This window comes from Sprattus sprattus, assembly GCF_963457725.1.
Source record: "Sprattus sprattus genome assembly, chromosome: 1".
Taxonomy (NCBI): Eukaryota; Metazoa; Chordata; class Actinopteri; order Clupeiformes; family Clupeidae; genus Sprattus; species Sprattus sprattus.
The window spans coordinates 65,746,740-65,769,239 of record NC_137920.1 but is presented as its reverse complement, the minus strand read 5'-3'; the positions used below and the strand labels follow the sequence as shown (position 1 = coordinate 65,769,239).

The window sequence follows — 22,500 nt, the reverse complement described above, 5'->3', positions numbered from 1 at the left end:
TCGCCATCACACCCTGTTCACACCACCTAGCTTCCAACACTTGCTGCTACAACAAGGAGGGGAACGTATATGCCCCATAGCTATATTACTGCAGTTGAAAAGGAGTCATGAATTATCTTTGTTCGTAAAAGCAGAAGGATCATTCCTTGAAGATGAGATTTGTTTCAGACTTTGAGGTTTACAGCAGACTCAAAAGCATCCCCATAAAGATTTTTATTTGCCATAATACTTCGACCGCTCTTGTTCTGGGCTAGAAATGGAATCCTCTGTAGTTTCATTTGTGTGTAGGATATTGCTGTAGGCAAAGTAAAACTGTTTCATAGATACAAACCTAAGTAGACTGTAGGCCCAGCCCATAAGAAAAGAAAATCTAAAAAGAGATCTACTTATTACCTCCTTAGTTTCTCATGTATAACAAAGAGATTAAATGGCACTAACAGTGGGATTTTCATGCTTAAGTTTCCTGCTTCTCAGATGTCTATCTGGACCAATTGTATCTTTCTATAAATTTAAACAAATGATCTCAAGAGGGTAAGAAATCATGCTCAGGTTTTATTCAATGTTTCAACCTCTCAAGATTACTCCTTCAAAGACAACTTTGGTGTTTGTGGGCACTGAGGCACAGATTTACACTGTAAAGCACATTTAAATATTTCATGACAGGAAGACTGTTCAAAGCGGTTATGGAGAGGGCCAGCCAAGAGATATGGTAGATTTTTCACAAAAAAGTACATTGAAGAAACAACTATTTTCTCCTAAGGAAGTTTTGGAGAAATATCTGTGATAAAATTAGCCTGACGATGTCATACTCATAATTCTAGTCAGAATATGAGTCTGAGACCGAACCCTTGGGCTGTGATTATGGGGCGTGTTTCAACGAACCAGGAAAGAAAATTCCTCTTTGCTGAATTGGATACCTAGAACCAATCAGAGCAACGTAGTATTACCATCTGATAGATTAAACTTTTACCTGATCCCGTAGGAAGGATGGCAAATGCCTTGATCGCGTTTCTCTGTTCCTCTTTCAAAATGAATGCGCTGTCAATATCTGTTGAGATATGCCTGCTCACGTAACTTAATTAGCACTCAAGACTAGAAGCTACCATTTGTTTCAATGTTTTTTTTGTCTACGCGTTAGCATAACCTATCAATAATGGTCTAGAGTGCTTCAGTTAAGACCTACAATCCTCGGCAACACTCGTTTTGCGTATACACAACTAACCGAGTCAATGTAGACATAAAAAAGTCGTGTAGATAGCTTAAATCATATAAAATATGTCCCACTAAGTTTCCTAGACGGCGCCATCTTTGTTCGCTGTATATTCTATCTATCTAATCAACTCAAGCGTTGGTTGTCTTGTCTGTCCATCAACATATAAAGCCCGCCCTTACAATTTGATTGGTCAGATCACTTTTCTGGGCCGTTTAACCTCTCCCAACTAGTTCAAGTCCAGACTGAATCTCCCAGACCAAACATTTTGTGGGCGGAGTTCAGGTTGGTATCCAGGCTATGATAAAATTGAAACATCAGTGAAATAATAATGAGTCACATCTAGGTCCACTGAGCTATCAAAGTTTCAAGAGCTATCAGAAATGTTCCCGTAGGAGGAGAGTGTGAGCAAACCTGTGTACTTTTGATCTTGTGTGTGTGTTAGCATCATAAATGTGCTTCTTAAAAGAGGGCCAAACAAAGGCACATAGTTACATTTATTACAGAAGGGAAGCACGTCCCTATGCCCCTTGTGGGGAGGATCAAGGCCTTTCTAAGGAAACTAATTGCCTGTGTGGAACACCAACAAAGCGCAACCCTCCAACAGGCCTCTGAGTCTAGCCTGTATCCAACCCCTTATCTGGCCCAAGTCTCCACAGAATCCACTGGGTCCTGGGGTTTCATCTACATCTTTCTAAGCAAACTAATCTCCTGTGTTCAACTCCTCAAAGCACAAACAGTAACCAAGAACTGGCAAAAACCCACCACATCCTTGTCCCCTCATACAGCACAGCGCAGCACTGCACAGCACAGCACAGCACAGCACAGCACCGCACAGCACCGTACAGCACAGCACAGCACAGCACAGCACAGCACAGCACAGCACAGCACAGCACAGCACAGCACAACACAGTACAGCACAGCACATGGTGTCAAGCTAGGTTCAGGGCGCCCCATTTCAGCCACGCACAGCCAGGGAGGCATTTGTCTATGCATAGGGTAGATTGACATTTACAATCCCTCTATGTTGGTGTGAAATGGCTCTCTCACGTGTTTGCTGTGCCTGAGCTCTCAGTGTAAGGAAGTGTGGAGAGGGTGCAGGACCAGCCAGAGAGGGCTGTGTCTCACCGTGCCTCTCCGTGTCTCACCGTGTCTCACCGTGTCTGTCTGCGTCTGACTCACTGATGGCCCTGATGAGGGATTTCCAGACAGCATTTGTGGTGTTTTGTTTGCATTTGGGAAGAGCAGGTGACATTTATAGAGGGGCCTTTTTGTCAAATGTACACCCAACAATCAGGTGCTGTGTTAGGCTGGGTGCTCTAGAGAAATACTTATTTATTACTTATTTATTATTTCATTCGGATGAAATTGAAGTTTATGTCCAAACAATGATCTTATTCTTTAATTAAGGCTACGGCATGTAGAACCCATCGGCTTCAGCAACATTCACGGCTCCAATTTGACAGTGGATTAACATTTTTGCAATTGAATTTAAAGTCGGCAACTTTGTTTTAAGTACAGTATGCAATAATGTCATGAGCTTGACATTAGAGACATTTAGGGATGCTTATTTTGATCTTGGTAATGGATATGTGTGCAGAACAGCTTACTAGGTTTTGTCCATTGAAAGTATTTCTGGATCACTTGACTAGAGGGAGCTGAATTTAACCAGTTGGATGAGGACACAGATAAAGTGTGACAAAGATGTAGATGGGAGAGAGAGAAAGAGAGAGAGAGAGAGAGAGAGAGCAAGGAGAGGCTGAGAAAAGAGGAATAAAAGCCGGTGCACACGTTCTGTAATCATCTCAGTTTAGCACTCTCAGCAGACTGTCACAAGGGTTGCCTCTGCACCTGCCATTGCACAGATACCCAAAGGCCACTCGGACTGTGACATCACAATCCCAGACGCTTGCCAGCATTCCGTCTAGTCTGCCAGGAATCTGTCATCAGTGTGGTGCACTAGGCCTCAGAGTTCTACTGTTGCCAAGGTTATGACAAGTTCGAGTCCCCTCTGGGCTATGGTGGCAGCTTGGCATCAAGCAGCATGTGTTACATTGAAACGAGGGTGATGATATTATAATCACAGAATGCATTTTTATTTTATTGACACATGTGTATTTCTTTTGAATTTCATGTTTGATTTCTATTGGTGTTGACATTGTAGGGCTTTTATGGAATAAAAATGGCTCTTTATTCAATTTTCTGCCAACTCTAAAACAGGGCGTGAACTCTGTTAACATTCTTTTACTGCTGTATTGCTTTAGGCTGAGCATGTATGGTGTGTTTCTGTGTGTATGTGTGTGTGTGTGTGTAAGAGTTAATGTTGTGCATGGGTACTTGTAGGTGAGTGTGTTTGTGTGGTGCATGGATCAATGTATGACCATGCATTTGTGTCTATATGTACTCCAACATGCTGGCTCGGTTTTGAATTTTAGATTTTTGGTGTTTGTATCACCTATAGGACGCATGCTTGTAGTTTCACTTATGTAATGCCTTTAATAGCCTTGTACGTATTAAATAATTATGTGTTGAGTTTGGAGCTGATTCATAGTGACCTTACAGCAACTGGAATCATATAATGTGTTACAAAACTTAAAAATTAAAATTAAAACCCAACAAACTTGAAACGAAGATGCTATTACTGGGACATGGCTTCTAGAAATCTACTTGGCACTATCTGAATAGAAATCATGGCTAGCCACAGACATTTAGTTGTTTTCTTCGCTTGCTTCTACATTTGCATTAGATTTCAACCTTGTCTCAACTTGTCTTGGTCAAAGCCTGGTTAAATGAGTTTAACTTCATTCAATATCAAGTCACATGATACAAATATCTACTACTGGCACTACTTAATACTACTTCTAAGTGCATACTTATTTGCTTTATTATATCAAGTACTTCCATAACCTAAAGCTGAGAAGAGACAAATGTATGCATTTTATTATTTGTGGTTCGATTGGTTGGTAATGAAAGAATTATGTTATATTATACTGTATATGTTTTGTCAACACATATAGACTGCGTTTCATGCTTTACCACGGCCTAATGAACAAAGTTTGATGCTAGATAAATATTACTTTTCATACAATACAGAATACCCAGAGATGCACTGAGGATATGGTTCATGATTTGTGTGTGTGTGTGTGTGTGTGTGTGTGTGTGTGTGTGTGTGTGTGTGTGTGTGTGTGTGTGTGTGTGTGTGTTTGTGTGTGTGTGTGTGTGTGTGTGTGTGTGTGTGTGTGTGTGTGTGTGTGTGTGTGTGTGTGTGTGTGTGTGTGTGTGTTTCTGAGTGTGCTATCTTCTCGGGGTCACCATCGGCGCTCTGTTCCCCTTGAGCGAGTGGGAAGCGTGGCAGACGGTTCTCAGGCGAGTGTATTTTTGAAAAGGCCCATGATTATGTCATTTTCTCTGGGTTCTGCTGTTGGCATCTCTGTCTGGCCAACCCCCCCCCCCACCCCCCATCTCCCTCTCTCAGTGTTTGTGTGGTCACACCAGCGGGGCCTGGACAGGGCTATTTAAGGCTGAGAGGCTGAGGTTTGGTGCGAGAGTTAAGCGTCTAGCTCAGCAAAAGAGAATGCAGAGCACTTTGCTCGCTTGCTGTTATCTCACCAAGCTGCGGTCCGGAGTACTTTCTGTTTGCTGCCGCCCACACGGGAAATAAGAAAAAAGGGTCGCTACGTCTCACCGTGAATTCATTGCTTTTATCCACTTCCTGTAATCATATTTGACCTCTGGAAAAGAATGTAGCAAACTAATAGACAAACAATCAAACAATGACTAGCTCTATTTAGTGACTTGAGAGCTATTGTTGTTTGGCAGGTCAATTGCTTTGATATATACTATAAATGTTGGGGTTCAGGAACTTTGGAGACATTGATACCAGTGAGTATGGATGACAAGTGGGTCATGGGTAATGAATATATTGTTACACTACATTATATTTGTGAAGCTTAATTGGTACAAGTGGTTGTACCATTACTATGAGAATGGCCCTTCTTGTTGTATCATGATCATCAGCGGCCCCTAATAACAGTTGGTGCCGCTCCATCTGCATATTTCCCTCCACCAGAAACATTCCTTTGGTATGATAGGCATTCAATGGGTTTTTATTTCATGATAGCTCATGACTGGGATTAGATTGCAGTCATGTTGTCAGACTGATGTTGTTTCAGTTGTGCTGGGCTTCTTCTGGACTGTAATGGTTCAGCTATGTGTGGCCTGCCTTGACTCATACTGGACATGCGCTCACACTCACACAAGTGTGCACATTCCCTTGCTGTCTTTCTTTCTTTCTTTCCCTCTCTCTCTGTTTTCCCCTCCCCCCTCTTGCTTTGTCTCCCTCTCTCGCTCTCTCTCTATCCATCCCTCCGTCAGTGCCTGATATGCATGTCACACATATTGGTGCAGGAATGTCCCAAGCCATTACCAGCTGTAATGATGTCATCCTGGCCTCCAGGAAAGTCTTGACCATTTCTGGAACCTTCTGGAACCTTTCCTCGTGTTTGGGCTCTCTACTCTGGGCTCTGTTGAGTGAAGCCATATACTGTAGACGGGGTAAAAGCTGCCCATGCTTTTACATTCAATTATCTGTAATGCTAGGGACTGTGGGGTCCGATAAGGCTGGGTAAAATAGTATCCTATGCGAATGCCAGCAGACATAAAACTAATACTTCTGACCATAACACTGTCATGTAGCCTCCAAATCAGTTTTTATAGTTTTCATTTATATCGTGCAATGTGTGCGATTTATATAACTGATTGGGAAGTCATTATGGCAGAAGCTTGGTGTGAGTTTGTCTTGTCCCCTTTGTAACACTGAAGAAAAAACTCCAGTGAAAGATGAGAATTACTCATTACAGAAACAGCTCAGGCTTGACATGTTTTGACTGTTTTTGTATTTGGAGTACTGCCTGAGCATAAGACAGTTGGCCTCTTTATAGGTGATCACGGCTGTTGTAATAATTAAAGCAGTTGGTATGAAGTGATTAGTCTGTGTCGAGGCCGAAGACTCCCAGAAGAGCGTGTGAAGGAATGGAAGGACTGGCTCATGAGAGCTACGCATGTGCAGGCATAGGATGAAATGTCAGTGGCACTGGAAAGAAAGACCAGAGTGGTAATAGGTGGTGGAGAAACAGAGTATTACTCCGTCCCACCCCCCTATCTGTCACTCTATCTCTGTCTCTAGACTACACAGCACTCTTACTGGTCCCTGATCACAGGGAGAGTCATTATGTCTGGTATGTCTGGCTGCTCTTACACTTACACACATGTGTATATACACACACACACACACACACACACACACACACACACACACACATACACAGTGTACACCCAGAGAACATTTGTTCACACATACAAACCCATATGGCACACAGACGTCAAATACATATGTGGACTTCCTTATTCACTTTCAGTCCCACGCAGACACACAGACACAGGCACATGCAGACACACACACACACTCTCTCTCACACACACACACACACACACACTCATAAAAGGTGTTATTACTGAAGCAGTATGATTATGTCCCTGCGGGAGTTAGACTCAGACACCTGCCCACCTTGGGAGTTACCAGGTGTAAGCATGTGTGTGTCTGTGTGTGTCTGCGTGTCTGTTTATGTGTGTGTGTGTGTGTGTGTGTGTGTGTGTCTGTGTGAGCATGTGTGTGAGCGTTGGTGTGTGTGTATGTGTCTTGGTGTTAAAGGAGGGAAGAGGAGAAAAAGCAAGGTGTCGTGTGCACATTTTCATCATCATTGTCATCCAAACTTTTGTCTGAATTCATTTGGGGAATTTTGAGTGAAGAATGTTTAATAAGTGGTGCTAGAATGCAGTCTGTCAGCAGGGCTTCAGCTGGCCATCAATCAGAGTCAAGCAAGCACATCTCTCCTCTGGATCATTTTACAAATTCAAATGCGCATGACCTCTTTAGTATGCTGCGAGTACCTACTGGCGTGTGTGTGTGTGTGTGTGTGTGTGTGTGTGTGTGTGTGTGTGTGTGTGTGTGTGTGTGTGTGTGTGTGTGTGTGTGTGTGTGTGTGTGTGTGTGTGTGTGTGTGTGTGTGTGTGTGTGTGTGTGTGTGTGTGTGTGTGTGTGTGTGTGTGTGTGTGAGCCACGCAGCCGTTGAAGTATGACAGGTATGTGTATCTGTGGAGGCGGTAGCACCCTGCGGAGAGCCTGATGGCTTTCATTCATCCCCCTCTCATTTTTCCTTTCATTTATCCGCTCCCTCCCTTTTCTAGTCTGTCCTCACTTTCCACTCCTTTTTGCTGCCTCTTTCTTTTTTTCTCCTTCTTCTTTTTGTACCCTCTTATATACCCCCTCTACTTGCACTATCTCTACCTATCTATCAATCTATCATCTCTATTTATATAGTTATCTCTATCTCTATTCATCTCTATATCTCTATGTCCCCTGCTGTCATATTATTTTGCCTTCCTCTTTCTCTTCTCTCTATCTCTCTTTACCGCTACAGTGTTTATCTGTTTTCATCACTAGTTGATTTCTTCAGTCACCAGTTCTCACCTGTCCATAATACCAGTCTTTATCCGTTCCCTCTTATCCTCTTTCCCCTTCCTCTGTTCTTCTCTCCCTCCATCCAGTCCTTCTCCCTCTTTCCGGCCTGAGCTAAATCTTGCCATTATGAGAAAGGAGCTCACACTCTTGTGTCACATGGAACACTCGGTTGAGAAACGCTCTCCCTCTCTCCCTCTCTCTATCCATCCATCTCAAACTCTCTCTCTCCCTATACATTCTCCCACTCCTCTCCCTCTATCTCTTCCTTCCTCCACACTCTTTCTCCCTGGTTGTTCTCCATGCTTTAATTTTCTGTCTATATCCCTTTCTCTCTCTTTCTTTCTCCCCTCAATCCCCCTTTTCTCCATCTTAAACCCCCATTTGTTCTCTCTCTCGCTCTCTCTCTCTCTCTCTCTCTCTCTCTCTCTCTCCTCTCCTCCACGCTTTCTCCTTTGCTGTGGTCTCCCTTTGCCTAATAAAGAGTCAGTCAAACAGGATTGATTAAATCTCTCCTCTCCTCTCCTCTCCTCTCCTTTTTCCTATTTCTTTAAACTCACACCATAATAGCTTTTCTATACGTTTTTTTTCCAAGACATAAAGATTCGGTCTCTAGTTTGAAGTTTTTTCTTTCGGTACAATTTCCAAAAATGTAAAAGAGTTAAAGAGCTGCCATAATGTCACCAACAAACTGAATATGTTTTACAAATCCTACACGATTTGAAAAAAATAAAAATGAGTTACATGTCTGCAATGGTCGCTATCTGTGAGATATAGCTTAACTTACCGTGAAAGACACAAATGCCTGCAATGGATGGCTTATATTCTGCATAACGATTTAAAGAAAGTTCAAGAACCAAATCAAAATCTTTTCTGATTATTTTAAAAACAAGGGCACTTGGAGAGCACAAACCTCCGCCAGGGTGATATGCCCCACCCTGTGATTCAGATTCGCTTCAATATCTTATCAGTTTGCTAGTGACATTAGGGCGGCTCTCTCTTATTCTATAATAGTCTTATAAAAGCAAAGAGGCATAACAAGAGGCATAGCGTAACTCAAATCCTGTTTCCTGCTGCTGGTACACGAGTGTCTATCTGCAACAACATAAACAATAAAGAACATCACACAAACACTACTCACTAGGATTTACAGCAACATGCTTGACACCCTTAATATGATTTATAGGAACATATTCTTAAGCAATAATTGTCTACTCATGTAGCACCTAGAGTAGAACCTTTGTCTTGTTCTGTAGAACCTTTTCGCCTTTGCACACTGTTCTGTTATGGCAGTAGTGCCTGGTAGTTCCCTCAATGTAATGTGTTTTAATAAATTGCAATGGGCAGGGCCATGTATGACCAATACAGAAACTACAACATGGGGCTTTTTTTGCATGTTTCAACATTACTGACAAATTTGTGTAGTACCACAAAGCAATTGCAGGATGCAGAAATGGAAAACAATACAACTTAAATGAAAGAAAAGGCGAGAAAAAAAGGAGCGTAAAAGTAAGGAACAAAAGGCGAGAAAGAATTTATTGGGAGGGAGTCCTAGCCTTCGGTATGAGTTTGATACCAGAGATACTTAACTACTGTTGCTAGGGCTTTGTTCCTTCAATTCCTTCAATTCCTTCCACTGGGATATTTTGTGTTTCTGTCATAGTTCATATCTGGACATTAAATCTCTACACACACATCCACGCAGCTACATTTAATCAATTGCTAATTTACAATGACTGCACACCAATACAGGGAACCACATTTATGCAGACATTGTAAAATGTACAAAGGAACTATTTGTAGATACAAACTATTCATTTTTCTTTCACATTCAACCTCACATGCCCTCCCCCCTCTCTCTCACACACACACACACTACATCACATGTTCCTTTACACAGTCTGCTAAATCCATCAGTACAGTGGAAGAGTCTCACGCCCAGGCCTCCTTGTCTCAGGGCCAGAGTGAGAAAGAGCAGAAGGGGAGAGAACCACAGGCCAAGGCTCCCATGGAGCAGCCAGAGTGGTTAAAGAGATGCACACACACACTTAAACACACACACACACACACACACACACACTCACACACACTCACACACACACGCACGCACACTCACGCATGCATACACACACACACACACACAAGTAAGCCATGTACAACACATACATCCACGTATACATATACTGTATATATCTCAGGGGGTCTGTAAAGCACCTTGAGACAGTTTTATTGTTTTGGTGCTATATAAATAAAATGTAATGTAATTGAATATACTATGTGCACACACACACATAGATAGAGAGAGGGAGAGAGAGAAAGAGAGAGAGACAGAGAGAGAGAGAGAGAGAGAGATGCATACATACACACACACACAGATAGAGAAAGAGAGAGAGCGAGAGATCATACTTACACACAGATATCTATATTTCCTGTACTTGCATGGACAAACACACTTCCAAAGGGAGACATAATCAACTACAAACACACATGCATACACACAAACATTCATATTTACATGCGGGGATATGCACAAAGAGGCGATTCATCGCAAGCGGGGAAAAAATAATTCACTCTTGAATTAAAATAGTCCACTGTCAACAAAAAGGACAATTTGTATCCTGCTGTGACGGTGGCAGGGGGCCAGGCCTTGTGCTGAGTGTTAGTGTTGTCACAGCTCATCTCAGTGCTACCTCCAGTGTGGTTTTACACCTGACCCTCAGGCCAGGTCTCTGAACTCCCCGAGAGTGTGTGTGTCCACGGAGCCAAACACCAACTCTCATCACCCACTGTCACCTTGAGCGCATCAACCTGTTTAATTCAAGTGACTTCCTCATCACCGATAGACGCTCACCTGTGCATCCAGTGACTTCCTCATCACTGATAGACGCTCACCTGTGCATCCAGTGACTTCCTCATCACTGATAGACGCTAACCTATGCATTCCAGTGACGTCTTTATCACTGATAGACGCTCACCTGTGCATCCAGTGACTTCCTCATCACTGATAGACGCTAACCTGTGCATCCAGTGACTTCCTCATCACTGATAGACGCTGACAAGTGCATTCAAGTGACTTCCTCAATATTGACAGATGCCAGTCTCAAAGTTAGATGTATAGAGGCAGTCTATGTATCTTGGCTGAAACTGACATGCCCTGTGGGAGCTGTTGCCTTAAACCATATCACCAACATCAGCAAAGACAGACTAGCACAGTGTATCTACTGTCATGTCATTGCGTAAGGAAAGCACACAGCGTATGTAACCTATTGCACATGTTTACATTCACACTGCTAGCACTGTGGATCTAGAGGACTCAAGGTGGTACGGCCTGAAACTGTGGATTTTGGAAGTGTATGAGAGAGGAGCAGACCTTGAGGATGTGTGCCGGAGGTGTTGATGTTATTGCAGAGTTACTGAGACTTTGCAGAGTTTCCCCTTTCTTTTCGGAGTGTTACCTGTTCCCATTTCCCAGCTCCAGGAGGAGAAATTTTTTGGGAGAAAGTGCTCTCTCTCTCTCTCTCTTCCTCGCCATCTTAACCATGTGCAAAGCTGGCAGGGTCATCATCATCAGGGCGCTACAAACTCCTTCCAACAAGCAAACAACAACTAAAACCTTTTTCTACTGATGCCAACACCCAGTGCCAGGGAAAACAACTGGACGGGCATGGGCGATGCCCAAAATTATGCAAGAGGGGTCCAACCACGGTTGACTCTGCAATGTAGAGAGTTCCCGTGTGCAGTCCGAGTGGCACTGGAGGAGCTGTTGTTCAGTGGCCAGGCGTCTCTGTCGGTGGCTTATGGCAGGTGGGGTTGTAAAACCAAGAAAGGTTAGCCCCTTAAGTCCCCTGTGTGCTGGGTGTTTGTATTCATGGTTTCCTGCATGAGAGCTGTGTACAGAGTGGTCTACCTGCTGGACGACGACGCCACAGTGTGACCTATCTGAGGGGCCTTGCTGTATGATGCTCTTAGATGTGTGTTTTAGTCAACTGGGACTGCGTGGGATTTGTACACACGTGGGGAAAAAACTCTCTGCAGTCTTTCTTCCATGCTTTCTTCCGTACACACACACACACACACACACACACACACACACACACACACACACACACACACACACACACACACACATACACACACACACACGCGCACACAGACACACACACACACACACACACACACACACACACGCACACACACACATACACACACACATACACATGCTAGGTTACTTTATTCTTCTTCTGATTTTTTCCAGAGTCTGGTATGTGAACAGAAATACTTTGCAAACTCAACATATAATTTTAGTACCTTTACTACCTGGGGTGGAAGTTGTGTTTTAATAAGAGGCTGCTCTGGTTGTTCTGTGCTTGAGGGTTTGTGTTTTCCAATTATGGCAAAGGCTACACACACAGGAGCTCCAGAATGCCTCAGATCTCTGGACTATTTTTGCCAAATATGCTCTTTAGCAGACAGCTACAGTTCTGGATATGGTGGCATGGCCCCAGGGCATAGAGCTCACACTTCTCTTTCTTTCTTTCTTTCTTTCTTTCTTTCTTTCTTTCTTTCTTGCTTTCTTTCCTTTTTACACTTTCTCTCTTCTCACTCTTTCCTTTCCTCTGTCTCTTGCACACACACACACACACACACACACACACACACACACACACACACACACACACACACACACACACACACACACACACACACACACACACACACACACACACACACACACACACACACACACACACACAGACACACTTACACACATATTGGACTTTTCTTCAGGATATAGTCATGCGACACCATCAGCAGCCCTCCTCCTCGCTGTCTCTGTCTTACCACACTTTTCCTATGTTGTCTTTGCTGTCTCTGTGGGCCCAGGGCTGGATAATCAAATTTGGAAAAGAGGTTATGCCCCACACCCCTTTCTGTCTCTCTCGCTCTGCCGCCCTCTCTCTCTCTCTCTCTCTCTCTCTCTCTCTCTCTCTCTCTCTTTCTCTCACTCTCTCTCTCTCTCTCTCACACACACACACACACACAGCCACACTCACACTTGATCCCAGTCAAACTGCCGTTCTGCTTTCTATTTCAGTCGATCTTTTCTTAGTTGTTTTCTTCCCTCTCCCAGTGACTATGTGTTTTTCTTCCTCCTTTCTGCCTCCTCCGTTCTCTCCGTCTTTCTCTCTCTCCAAATGTGCATTGTGCCCCTCTCACTTTCAATTTGTTCTTTGGATCCTTTTTTTTTTTGGTTCTGGGTCTTCTTTTCCCATGACACTTTGTCTTCCCCCCATTCCCACCTGGTTTCTCTCCCACTCTCTTTTCACCATTGGCCTGCTCTTATACTTTTGCACAGGGCTATGGGCTGTCTGAGTCTGTGGGCTGTTTTCACTACTAACACTGTGTTGAGGAGTGCCACCCTGCTGGAGATAACTCTGGCAGTCTTGACACTGTAGAGTGTGTGTGTGTGTGTGTGTCTGTGTGTGTGTGTGTGTGTGTGTGTGTGTGTTTGTGTGTGTGTGTGTCTATGTGTGTGTCTGCGTGTGTCTATGTGTGTCTATGTGTGTGTGTGTGTGTGTGTGTGTTACAGTTCATATTAATCCAGAAATACATAAGTGTTTTCTCTGTGTCTGGGATACTAACAGACCTCTGGCAGCCTCTTGACAGTGTGGATCTTCTTGGTAATGTGAGCCATTCAACTTTAGTTCTTGAACAGCGTGAGTGGCCACAGACCAGGTTGAGGACTGCAGAGCTCGGGCTGAGGCTGAGACTGAGGCCACTCCAAAGGTCCAAATCAGACGCTCACATTCCGGCACTGTCAGATGCGGTGACATCATGTCTGCGGAATGGTCTGCTGTGTAGCAACAGTCTCAGGTAGCTCTACCTCCTCTTTTCCTGTTAGGTTCTTACAGCCGTGGCATGGAATACAGTGGAATAGAATAGAATAGAATAGAATAGAATAGAATAGAATAGAATGGTATCATACTGTCAACTGGAATTGACTGCGGAAATTCAGCTTTAAACTTCACCATAATAACACATGACATTGACATAGAAATGTTGGGGTTAGTCTGTAAAATGTTCTTATCCTGTATGGAGTCCAGTTTGATCAGAGTTATTCTAAAGTGAGACCTGGTGTGGCCTAGTTGGATAACATTTTTGTTTGTTTATTTCTTTGTCTTTCTTTTTTACTTTATTTTTTTTCTGCTTTTTTGGGTTTTCCTTTTTTTCCCTTTCTTTCAAGCATTCTTTCTTTCTGTCTTTCTTTCTTTTTCTTATTTATTATTTATTTCACCCTTTCCTTCTTTTCTCTGCCCCTCTTTGTCTCCCTCTCTTCCTCTCCTCTTCATGGGTGTTGGATGGAGGTGATCTATCGTGCGTTATTGCAGACTGGGAGCAGACAAAAGAGAGACAGACGTTGGCTCTGATGGAGCTTGGCCAGCTGTAATTGTTTCAGTGTGTGTCCCCCTGACAGAGCTCCGCGGTCAGGCCTCTGGAGCTGTGCCGTGAGGCCTCTTGAGCTCCGCGGTGAGACTCTCTCCATAGCTGTAGCTGAGGGTGCAGTCTGAACCAGCTTACTGTGGCTTGTGCTCGTTATAATCAAGACAGGGAGAGCAGAGAGACACAGATGCAGGTGGGATGATACAGTCGACAGAGAAAGAGAGAGAGAGAGAGAGAAAGAGAGAGAGCTAAGGAGTCAGCATAGCTCAAATCAAAGCAGAAAACCTGAGGCATTTGACCTGTGGTTTGAATTTAAGTAGAGATCTTAATCAAACACCCAGGAGTCAGTTAAGTCAGTTAAAGTTTATAAAAGATGGCATTGAACTTGAAGAAACATCACTGACACGGGCCCAGGACTGGGCTTTACTTGGCTTCTGTAGTATCTATGGGGGAGGGGTGCATACACATATAGACTGTACCCATAGTTCTAGGCTGACAACATGTCTGTGACGTTGGAATGAGCCACTTGTAGTAGTCCATTGAGGACATACCCTTTCTTGTGTGTAATGCCATACTGGTTCCCCGCTCCCTCATCTCCATCCTTCCTGTTTAGTCTTTTTTTCTCTCTCTTGTTTGTTTCTTCAGAGCGAGGGGGCTCGGTGCCTAGTGTGGGAAAACCACGAAGGCTGCTGTAGATGTGAACATTTTTCCTGCTTGTTTTACAAGTGCCCAGCCGCTGTGATTTTCAGGCTCTTTTTCCATATTCCAGTAAAACGCTTTCATTCATTCGGAACAAAAGTCTAGGCCTGTTTCTCTCGCTCGCCAACAACACCCTCCCTCTGTGATTGGCCTTGCAGACGTTTCAGTGATTCTGATTGGCTGACTATCCATACATTGCTGTACATCAACTCTTACTGTACTGTACTGTGCCCATCTGTTTCCAAATGAATGCAGGTATGTGCACTGTATGGATTGTAGAAAGCTCTATATGTACATTTAGCATCATCATGTACCAGGTGTGGATGGTGTTTATAAATTAAATTGTAATATTTACATAAGTGGAGGAGGCCAGCGTTAAAGGGAAGAATCCAAAATGTTATGGAATAGATCTTACATGAGCAGGAGCTCTGTGATTGTTCCAGCTGATTAAAAGAGTACACTGCAGTTTAACCCTACTTATTAAATGTTTCATAGATTCCATGATCTGCCTCAACAGATGTTCTGATGACAATACATTGGAACAAAGATGCAATATGTTTTGCCAGAGCTTTTCCATGAGAAAAAGCCTGGCATTGTTATCCATTGTTACCACATCAACCATTTCCATCACAGTGCCCCCTCCTAGAATGAGAGTGAGTGGATGTATATGAATAACAGATGTAACATATACAATCTAACACATAATATAACATCTGATGTTGTAACAATCTGGGTGTATGTCCTGCACCCAACCCTGTTGAACTCGTGAAATGCGTCTGACTTGAGTGTTCTTGCCGAGCCCTGGCACAGAAAACCTTGAAGTTCCAAAACAGCGTCCATAAACCGGTGTTATTGGTTGCTACGGCTCTTTATTAAAGCGCTCTGGTTAACGAGCGATATCCTGACATGGAACACCTCCATCTCACACTCGGCTCTCAGATCTTGAACACAGTTTTGGCCAGTTAGATTCTGTTGTAATCAACTTTAATGTGTTTTGTCATTTGGAAAATTTAGCAGCGCTGGAGGATTGAATATAAAGAAGTCCAGCGCCATCTCAGATGTCTTATTTATATCTCTTTTGCAGGGGCAGGAAACATTTGCACTTTATTTTCAGAAATTGACAGTTTATCTTAAGGTGTGGATTGCAGCAGTCTCTATTGACTATTGTGACTGGCATGCTCAGTGCCAGGAAGGGTGGAAACCTGTCTATTGTACTTGCTAAAATGCTCCTAATATTGTGAAAGTGGAACTTTGGGTGCATAGTAATTTGACTTTAAATGTGTTTAGGGTGATGCCCCTTAAGTGTAGTACAGGGTGGCGAGGTTGGCACGGTGACATGTGCTACCACTTCAAGCCCTAATTCGGTCAGACGCTGTTTGCATGCCTAGCTCCTTGAATAAATCCGCCTGTCTTGACCCCTCAACTGCACACAGAAAACAGAAGGTCAAGCCACCACGCTGAGTCACACTCGCTGAGCCAACCAGGGTAGCTGAGATCCTGGTGAGGCACAGGCGTGGGCCCTCCTGTGGCACTGACCGAAACCCGGCAGCCGGCAGGGGCGTCACAGACACCACAGGGTACCAGTGCAGGGAGGGCCTATGCTGGGTGTAACGGTAGATTTCTCTAGAAGCTGTATGCTACTTGTCTTAAAAGGACAAAAAGAGGTGCTTTCAACTTGTAATGCCTGTCATGGTGGGGCGATAGAGCTGTGTTTCATGTCACAGAAATTTGCCCACGGGTTTTTGGCTGGCGCCGCCAAGTAACTCAGTGGTTTGATGCCTTGGTAGGGTGTTAACAGACAGCAGATGTTAGTCAGCTTGAGGGCTGGGGAGATGAATGTTAGAGGTTTTTTTAGAGGCCATCTTGGTTAGACTCCTAGCCTGCTTTGGAGTTCATTTGTTCCTTTGACTGTCAATTAGGGAAATCACTCAGAAAAATTATGGTAAAAAGCAAACAGCCTGAGAAAAATGGAAAGATGTGGTCTTTCTTCTGATCTCCTCTCTCAGTTATCAATCTTTAAAAGCTTTAAGCTTTACTGGAAAGTTTGTTTTACTATTTTCTCTCCCTCTCTCTCTCTCTCTCTCTCTCTCTCTGTCTGTCTGTCTGTCTGTCTGTAAAGCACTTAAAATAGTTAATGATGCCTTTTACATAAATACAGTTGAATTGAAGCAACCTCACCCCATCTAACTGATTGAAGCAATCTCACCCCATCATAGTTCCTGACACACAGGACAACATATATGTGGGGCGAATCAGTTCGTAACTAAAGCACAAACTCCCTGTTTTTTGTCAGACGCAAAATGACTTGAATAGTCTTTAATTACGAGACCTGTTCAGCTTTATTCATATTTATGTTCTCTCTCTCTATCTCTCTCTCCCTCTTGTTAGATTCTGGTGTATTTCTCATGTACAGATCTCTAGTGTAGGTGCCTCCATCACTTTCAGGCCCTCCTGAGGGACCATGTAGGCCCAGATCCCAGTAAGGTTAACAGGTCACCATATGATGCCCGTTGGAGACAGCTCCACTATGTCTGCTTAGGCCCCTCTGTGTGTGTGCTGGGTAGCATTCCTCAAAGGCGCCCATTCTATCAGACCCAAGGGCAAGGGTATCGATGAGCTCATGAGACTGTTTACGTGTTCATATGTGTGTGTGTAATCCTTTGGTAGAGATGTTATACATTCTATTTGGCTTACGTAATTATGCTGGTTAAATTGGGCTGCCCGGCTAGCTCAGTCGGTAGAGCATGAGACTCCATTCTACAACCGACGAGACCACCTTTTGTGATTAGGGATAGTTAGTTATAGAAAAGAATCTTACACTCTCTCCCTCTCCCTCTCTCCCCCTCTCTCTCTCTCTCTCTCTCCCTCTCCCTCTCTCTCCCCCCTCTCTCTCTCCCTCTCTCTCTCTCCATCACAGTGGTGTGCCCTCTGACCTGCATGAACGGAGGCATGTGTGCGTCACGCACGCACTGTCACTGTCCGCAGGGCTTCACGGGGCGTCTGTGCCAATACCCCGTGCTGAACATGTCGGCGCGTGGCAACCAGCCTCCTGCCCTCCTGCTGCCCGGGGGGGTAAGCAACAGGGGTGTCGGGGGAGGAGGGGGCGGTGAGGTCCCGAGCATAAACGAGCCCCTGGGTGGCCGTCAGATGACGCAGACCCACTCCGTCTTCACCCTCCCGCTGTCGCAGGGCAACGGGCACCACGCGTCTGAAGGTAGGCCCAGATGGCACCAATCCTCCACTCCTGAGTGCTGCATGTTCTGTGCTCTGACATCTGCATCTGCACCATTCTAATGGAGCTTAAGCCTTGTGGTAAATCTACTCTCTCTGTGGAGCAGAAAAGTGTGTTAGCTTAGCCATACTTTGTGTTGTTCTACTGCTATTGTCTCTTGAAGAACTGTGTTGGCATGTGTGACTTACAGTAAGTCAGGTTACGAATATTATCATTAATACAACATATAGTGTATACATCAAGTGTATACCATAAGATGCATAACATGCATAGTGGATAGGGAATAGTGTATGTATGCAACATAACAGACACAGACACTAAAATCCAATTTGTTGTATTATGGTCTTTCTATCTTTATCCTCCTCTCTGTTTCTGTCTTTTCTTCTGGGCGTCCCTCTCTTCTGTCTGTCTTTGTCTCTTTTCAGTGCAGGTGAAAGTTAGTGTCCACCACCCGACGGACACGTCGGTCATCATCCAGCCTCTTGAGCAGCCGGATGGGAAGCCTCCTAAGACTGTGACGCGCCTCGCCTCTCCCACGCACAAGCCCAGGGGGCGCTGTTTCCAGGAGACAACTCCCAAACAAGCTGTGAGCTTACCTAGGGGGCCATAGTTTTTGTCAGAGTGTCATAGTTTTTGTCATAGTGTCACAGAACTTCAGGACTTCTTGTTTCTGCCCACCTCTGTCTTATTTGTTGGACTTCAATCCATCAGTCCTGCGATATTACATCAGCCAATCATCAACAACTTTTATAGGACTCACCTGATCTTAAATCTCTCAATTCAAAATGGTTAGAATTGTGCAAATGAGTGAAATTGCTAGATACGTTATGCTGTAGTTTTTGTTCACTAAATCCTTGTATCGTGTGTCATCATTCAACCCGCTCATAACATGCTGCAGCTGCTGCTGCTGATGATGATGATGATGTCAGTGGCAGTGATAACAAGATTAGGGTACAAGATGAGCTGACTAAACTGTGTTGTCCTTCTCTCCATTTTGTGTTTCAGTGTAGCAGCAACCCTTTGCCTGTGCTGACCAATCAGGAAGACTGCTGTGGCAGCGTGGGTAACTCGTGGGGCCAGAACAAGTGTTACCAGTGCCCCAAACTACCATGTGCGTACAACACACACCTACAGTTACGGTCTCTCCTCTACAGTCAAGCAGTAAGGTGGTTTTTAAAGGGCCATGGACTGCACCTTATGTACTTAAATACATCTTGAATGTAGCCTATATTTTAATTTGCTGAAGAGGGGATTTGGGATGCGTTGAGTGATGGGTAGGTTGTTCTCCCTAATTACTTGGTTACTTGGTCATCACTTCTCCCGCAGAGTAACTTTGAAGTCACTCTTTGAACCAGCTAAAATATTTCCACTGGCATTTTTTAATGATTCATGCTTTTCTATCAGTTTGTGTGCTGTAGTTTTTAATGAAGTCTCTTTGCTGTTTTGAAGATTTGTTGTTGAGCAATGTGTTTTGCTGAGCACTTCAGTCCGGGATTCTCTGCTCTCTCTCTCTCTCTCTCTCTCTCTCTCTCTCTCTCTCTCTCTCTCTCTCTCTCTCTCTCTCTCTTCTCTCTCTCGTCTCTCTCTCTCTCTCTCTCTCTCCCTGTCTATGTCTCTTTCTCTCCCTCTCTGCACTAAGTTTCAGGTTTCAGCACTAAGTTGGCTGGAGAATCCCACTGACTCACAGCATACTGAATTTCTTGCTCAGGGAAAACTTTATTTCTTCTTATTTTTATTTTTATTTTTATTCCTTTTCTTCTTCCTCCTCCTCTTTTTTATGATGGCCATGTCACTGCTTCCTCATCTCTCAGAACCTGAGACAATGGCAGCTCTGTCAGACCCCAGTGTATTGGGTTATTTTTGTGAAAGCTCTTCTTGACATTCAGGAGTCCCCCCCCCCCCCCCCCCCCCCCCCCCCCCACTCCAATCTCTGTCTTGGCTCTCCTGACGTCTGTCTCATGGCAACGTCGCTGTGTTTTTGTGCGGCACACCCTCTCTCTGCAAGAGAAGAAGACAAAAGCACGAATGGAAAATGTTCTCTTTGGCAAAAGAGTCTGGAAATTCATTTAGAGAGGACGGACTCTCTCCCTCGCCTCGTGCTGGGCTTGTGATCCCAGGAGCCGAAGACTTTCTCAGCGGATGAAACCTCGACAAAGGCTTTTAACAGAGATGCCTTTGGAAACAGAGCTGAACGTGATATCCTCATAAAGGACGTTTCCTGAAAGCAGATACAGTCTCTCGTACTCATCTTTTCTAATAATGTTTTTTCATAATTCTGTCTTTTTTCCTGCGGTTTCTTTCCCTTTAAGCACTGAAGGTTAGATGATGTGTTTGACATAACTGAATAGAAAGAGAGATTGGAAAAAGCAGTTGGAGAAAAAAACGACAAACCCACTTTTGCATTCTTACAATATTTTTCTCCGTTTGGATAGTCACTCAATGACCAGATCCTTTTTTCTTCTGTTCTTCTGTCACTTTTTTCTTCTTTTCCTCGAGTAACCTTCAGTTGCTCTCTGCCAGATGTCCAGAGGTGGAGTGCAGCCGAAGTCTTTCTATCGTGTTTTCTTTTGCTGTCCTTTATTTGTCATCGGCTCCCTTTTAAGTCTTTCTATTTTCCTCATCAGTTTCCCTCATGAATCCTCCTGGATCAAATGTTCTTGACTTTTCTGCATCCAGACTCTAATCAGTTGGTCTCTAACAGTCCTGACTGCAGATATAGATACAGATACAGTCAACCATTCTCTGAGTTGTGAGGAGAGCAGGTCCATTTCTAGAAAGAGAAAAACCACAACATGGGCATTTTCATTGACTGCAAGATCTTCTTTGTCAGACGCAGAAAAGTACAGAAGCCAAACCACACTTGTTTGAACATCCTTCGCCGTTACAGAAATGACTTGCACTTGTGCAAATTACTACACCTACTGATACCTAGGGCAAATAAAATGTTTTTGTCACTGCAGTCTTCCAAACAGACTTTGTTTTTCTTCTGCATATCAGGGATTCCTACAGTATATTTGGGTGTGTTTTGTGTATCTGTGCATACCCACCTTCTTTCTTTTCTTTACTGTCATGCTCTCTCTCCCTCTCTCTCTCTCTCTCTCTCTCTCTCTCTCTCTCTCTCTCTCTCTCTCCCTCTCCTCTCTCTCTCTCTCTCTCTCTCTCTCTCTCTCTCTCTCTCTCTCTCTCTCGCCTGTCAGATCCTGGATTAAAACTCCAGTCTATCATAGAGGACTATGGTTCCAACTGCCCCCAGGGCTACAAAAGACTCAACAGCACTCACTGTCAAGGTAATCATGCTCCAAAAAAGTGGAACAGCATTCTACATATTAATCATGTTATATAATCTATTTGTGTTTAAACGACGCTTCTGTTTATAAGGAACACGCAGACACAGAAGCCCACACAACACAGACACACACACACACACACACACACATACATACACACACACACACTCAGACACACACACACACACACACACACACAACACAGACACACACACACACACACACACATACACACACACACACACACACACACACACACACACACACACACACACAGAGAAAAATACAAACATACACTGGCATTCTCATTCACACACAATCTCTCTCTCTCTCTCACACACACACACACACACACACACACACACACACACACACACACACACACACACACACACACACACACACAGTCAGTCAGGCAGATACACACATTCAACCATACACAACCACACATAAGTAACCCCACTCACACATACACACTCATACACACACAGAGACACACCCATATACACACACATACTTAACTGTACCCCACACACATAAAACTGTACCACACACACACACACACACTCACACACACACACACACACACACACACACACACACACACACACACACACACACACACACACACACACACAGTGAGATGCACACACACTCTTGGCTGCCTTCACCTCGCCTCTTGCCTGCCAACAGGAGTCTATAAAGCGTGAATAAAACTCATTCCATAGATTTTTACATTGACCATCTAACACACCCTTTTGGTCTGCTCTGTCTTCTCCAATTACTCTCTGCCAGTGAGTTTGCTTGGAGGTAAATATTTAAATATGAAAAAACCTGTAGCCTGTTTCGAATGCAGCTTGCTCCCCCAGAAAAATATATGTGTTACTTCTCAGTGATATTTTAACGCAGAATTCATTAGTTCATTAATAAGTAATAGCTCACACATCCAAGGTCTTCCGAAGGGAGCGATGATGTATTCTGAGCCAGGAATTTCAGTATTTGCACAAGTAACTAGTAGTTAGTAACAACTAGCTAGTAAAGCTACACAAAGGCCGAAAACAAATTCTTAAGAGCACAACAAGTCATATTAAAATGCTTGTTGAGCCATGGTTCA

General features: G+C 43.9%; 1 protein-coding gene across 4 annotated transcripts in view; it reads left to right on the top strand.

Annotated features, from left to right (window-relative positions):
* The window catches only part of ltbp3 (latent transforming growth factor beta binding protein 3), a 51,741-nt gene that overhangs the window by 11,005 nt on the left and 18,236 nt on the right, over positions 1–22,500 (top strand). For all 4 annotated transcript variants that reach the window (XM_080854941.1, XM_080854939.1, XM_080854940.1 and 1 more), the window contains exons 2-5: positions 17,785–18,081; positions 18,525–18,685; positions 19,105–19,210; positions 21,297–21,386. In XM_080854941.1, coding sequence (XP_080711067.1) covers positions 17,785–18,081; positions 18,525–18,685; positions 19,105–19,210; positions 21,297–21,386 — 654 coding nt within the window. The remainder of the gene's footprint in view (positions 1–17,784; positions 18,082–18,524; positions 18,686–19,104; positions 19,211–21,296; positions 21,387–22,500) is intronic.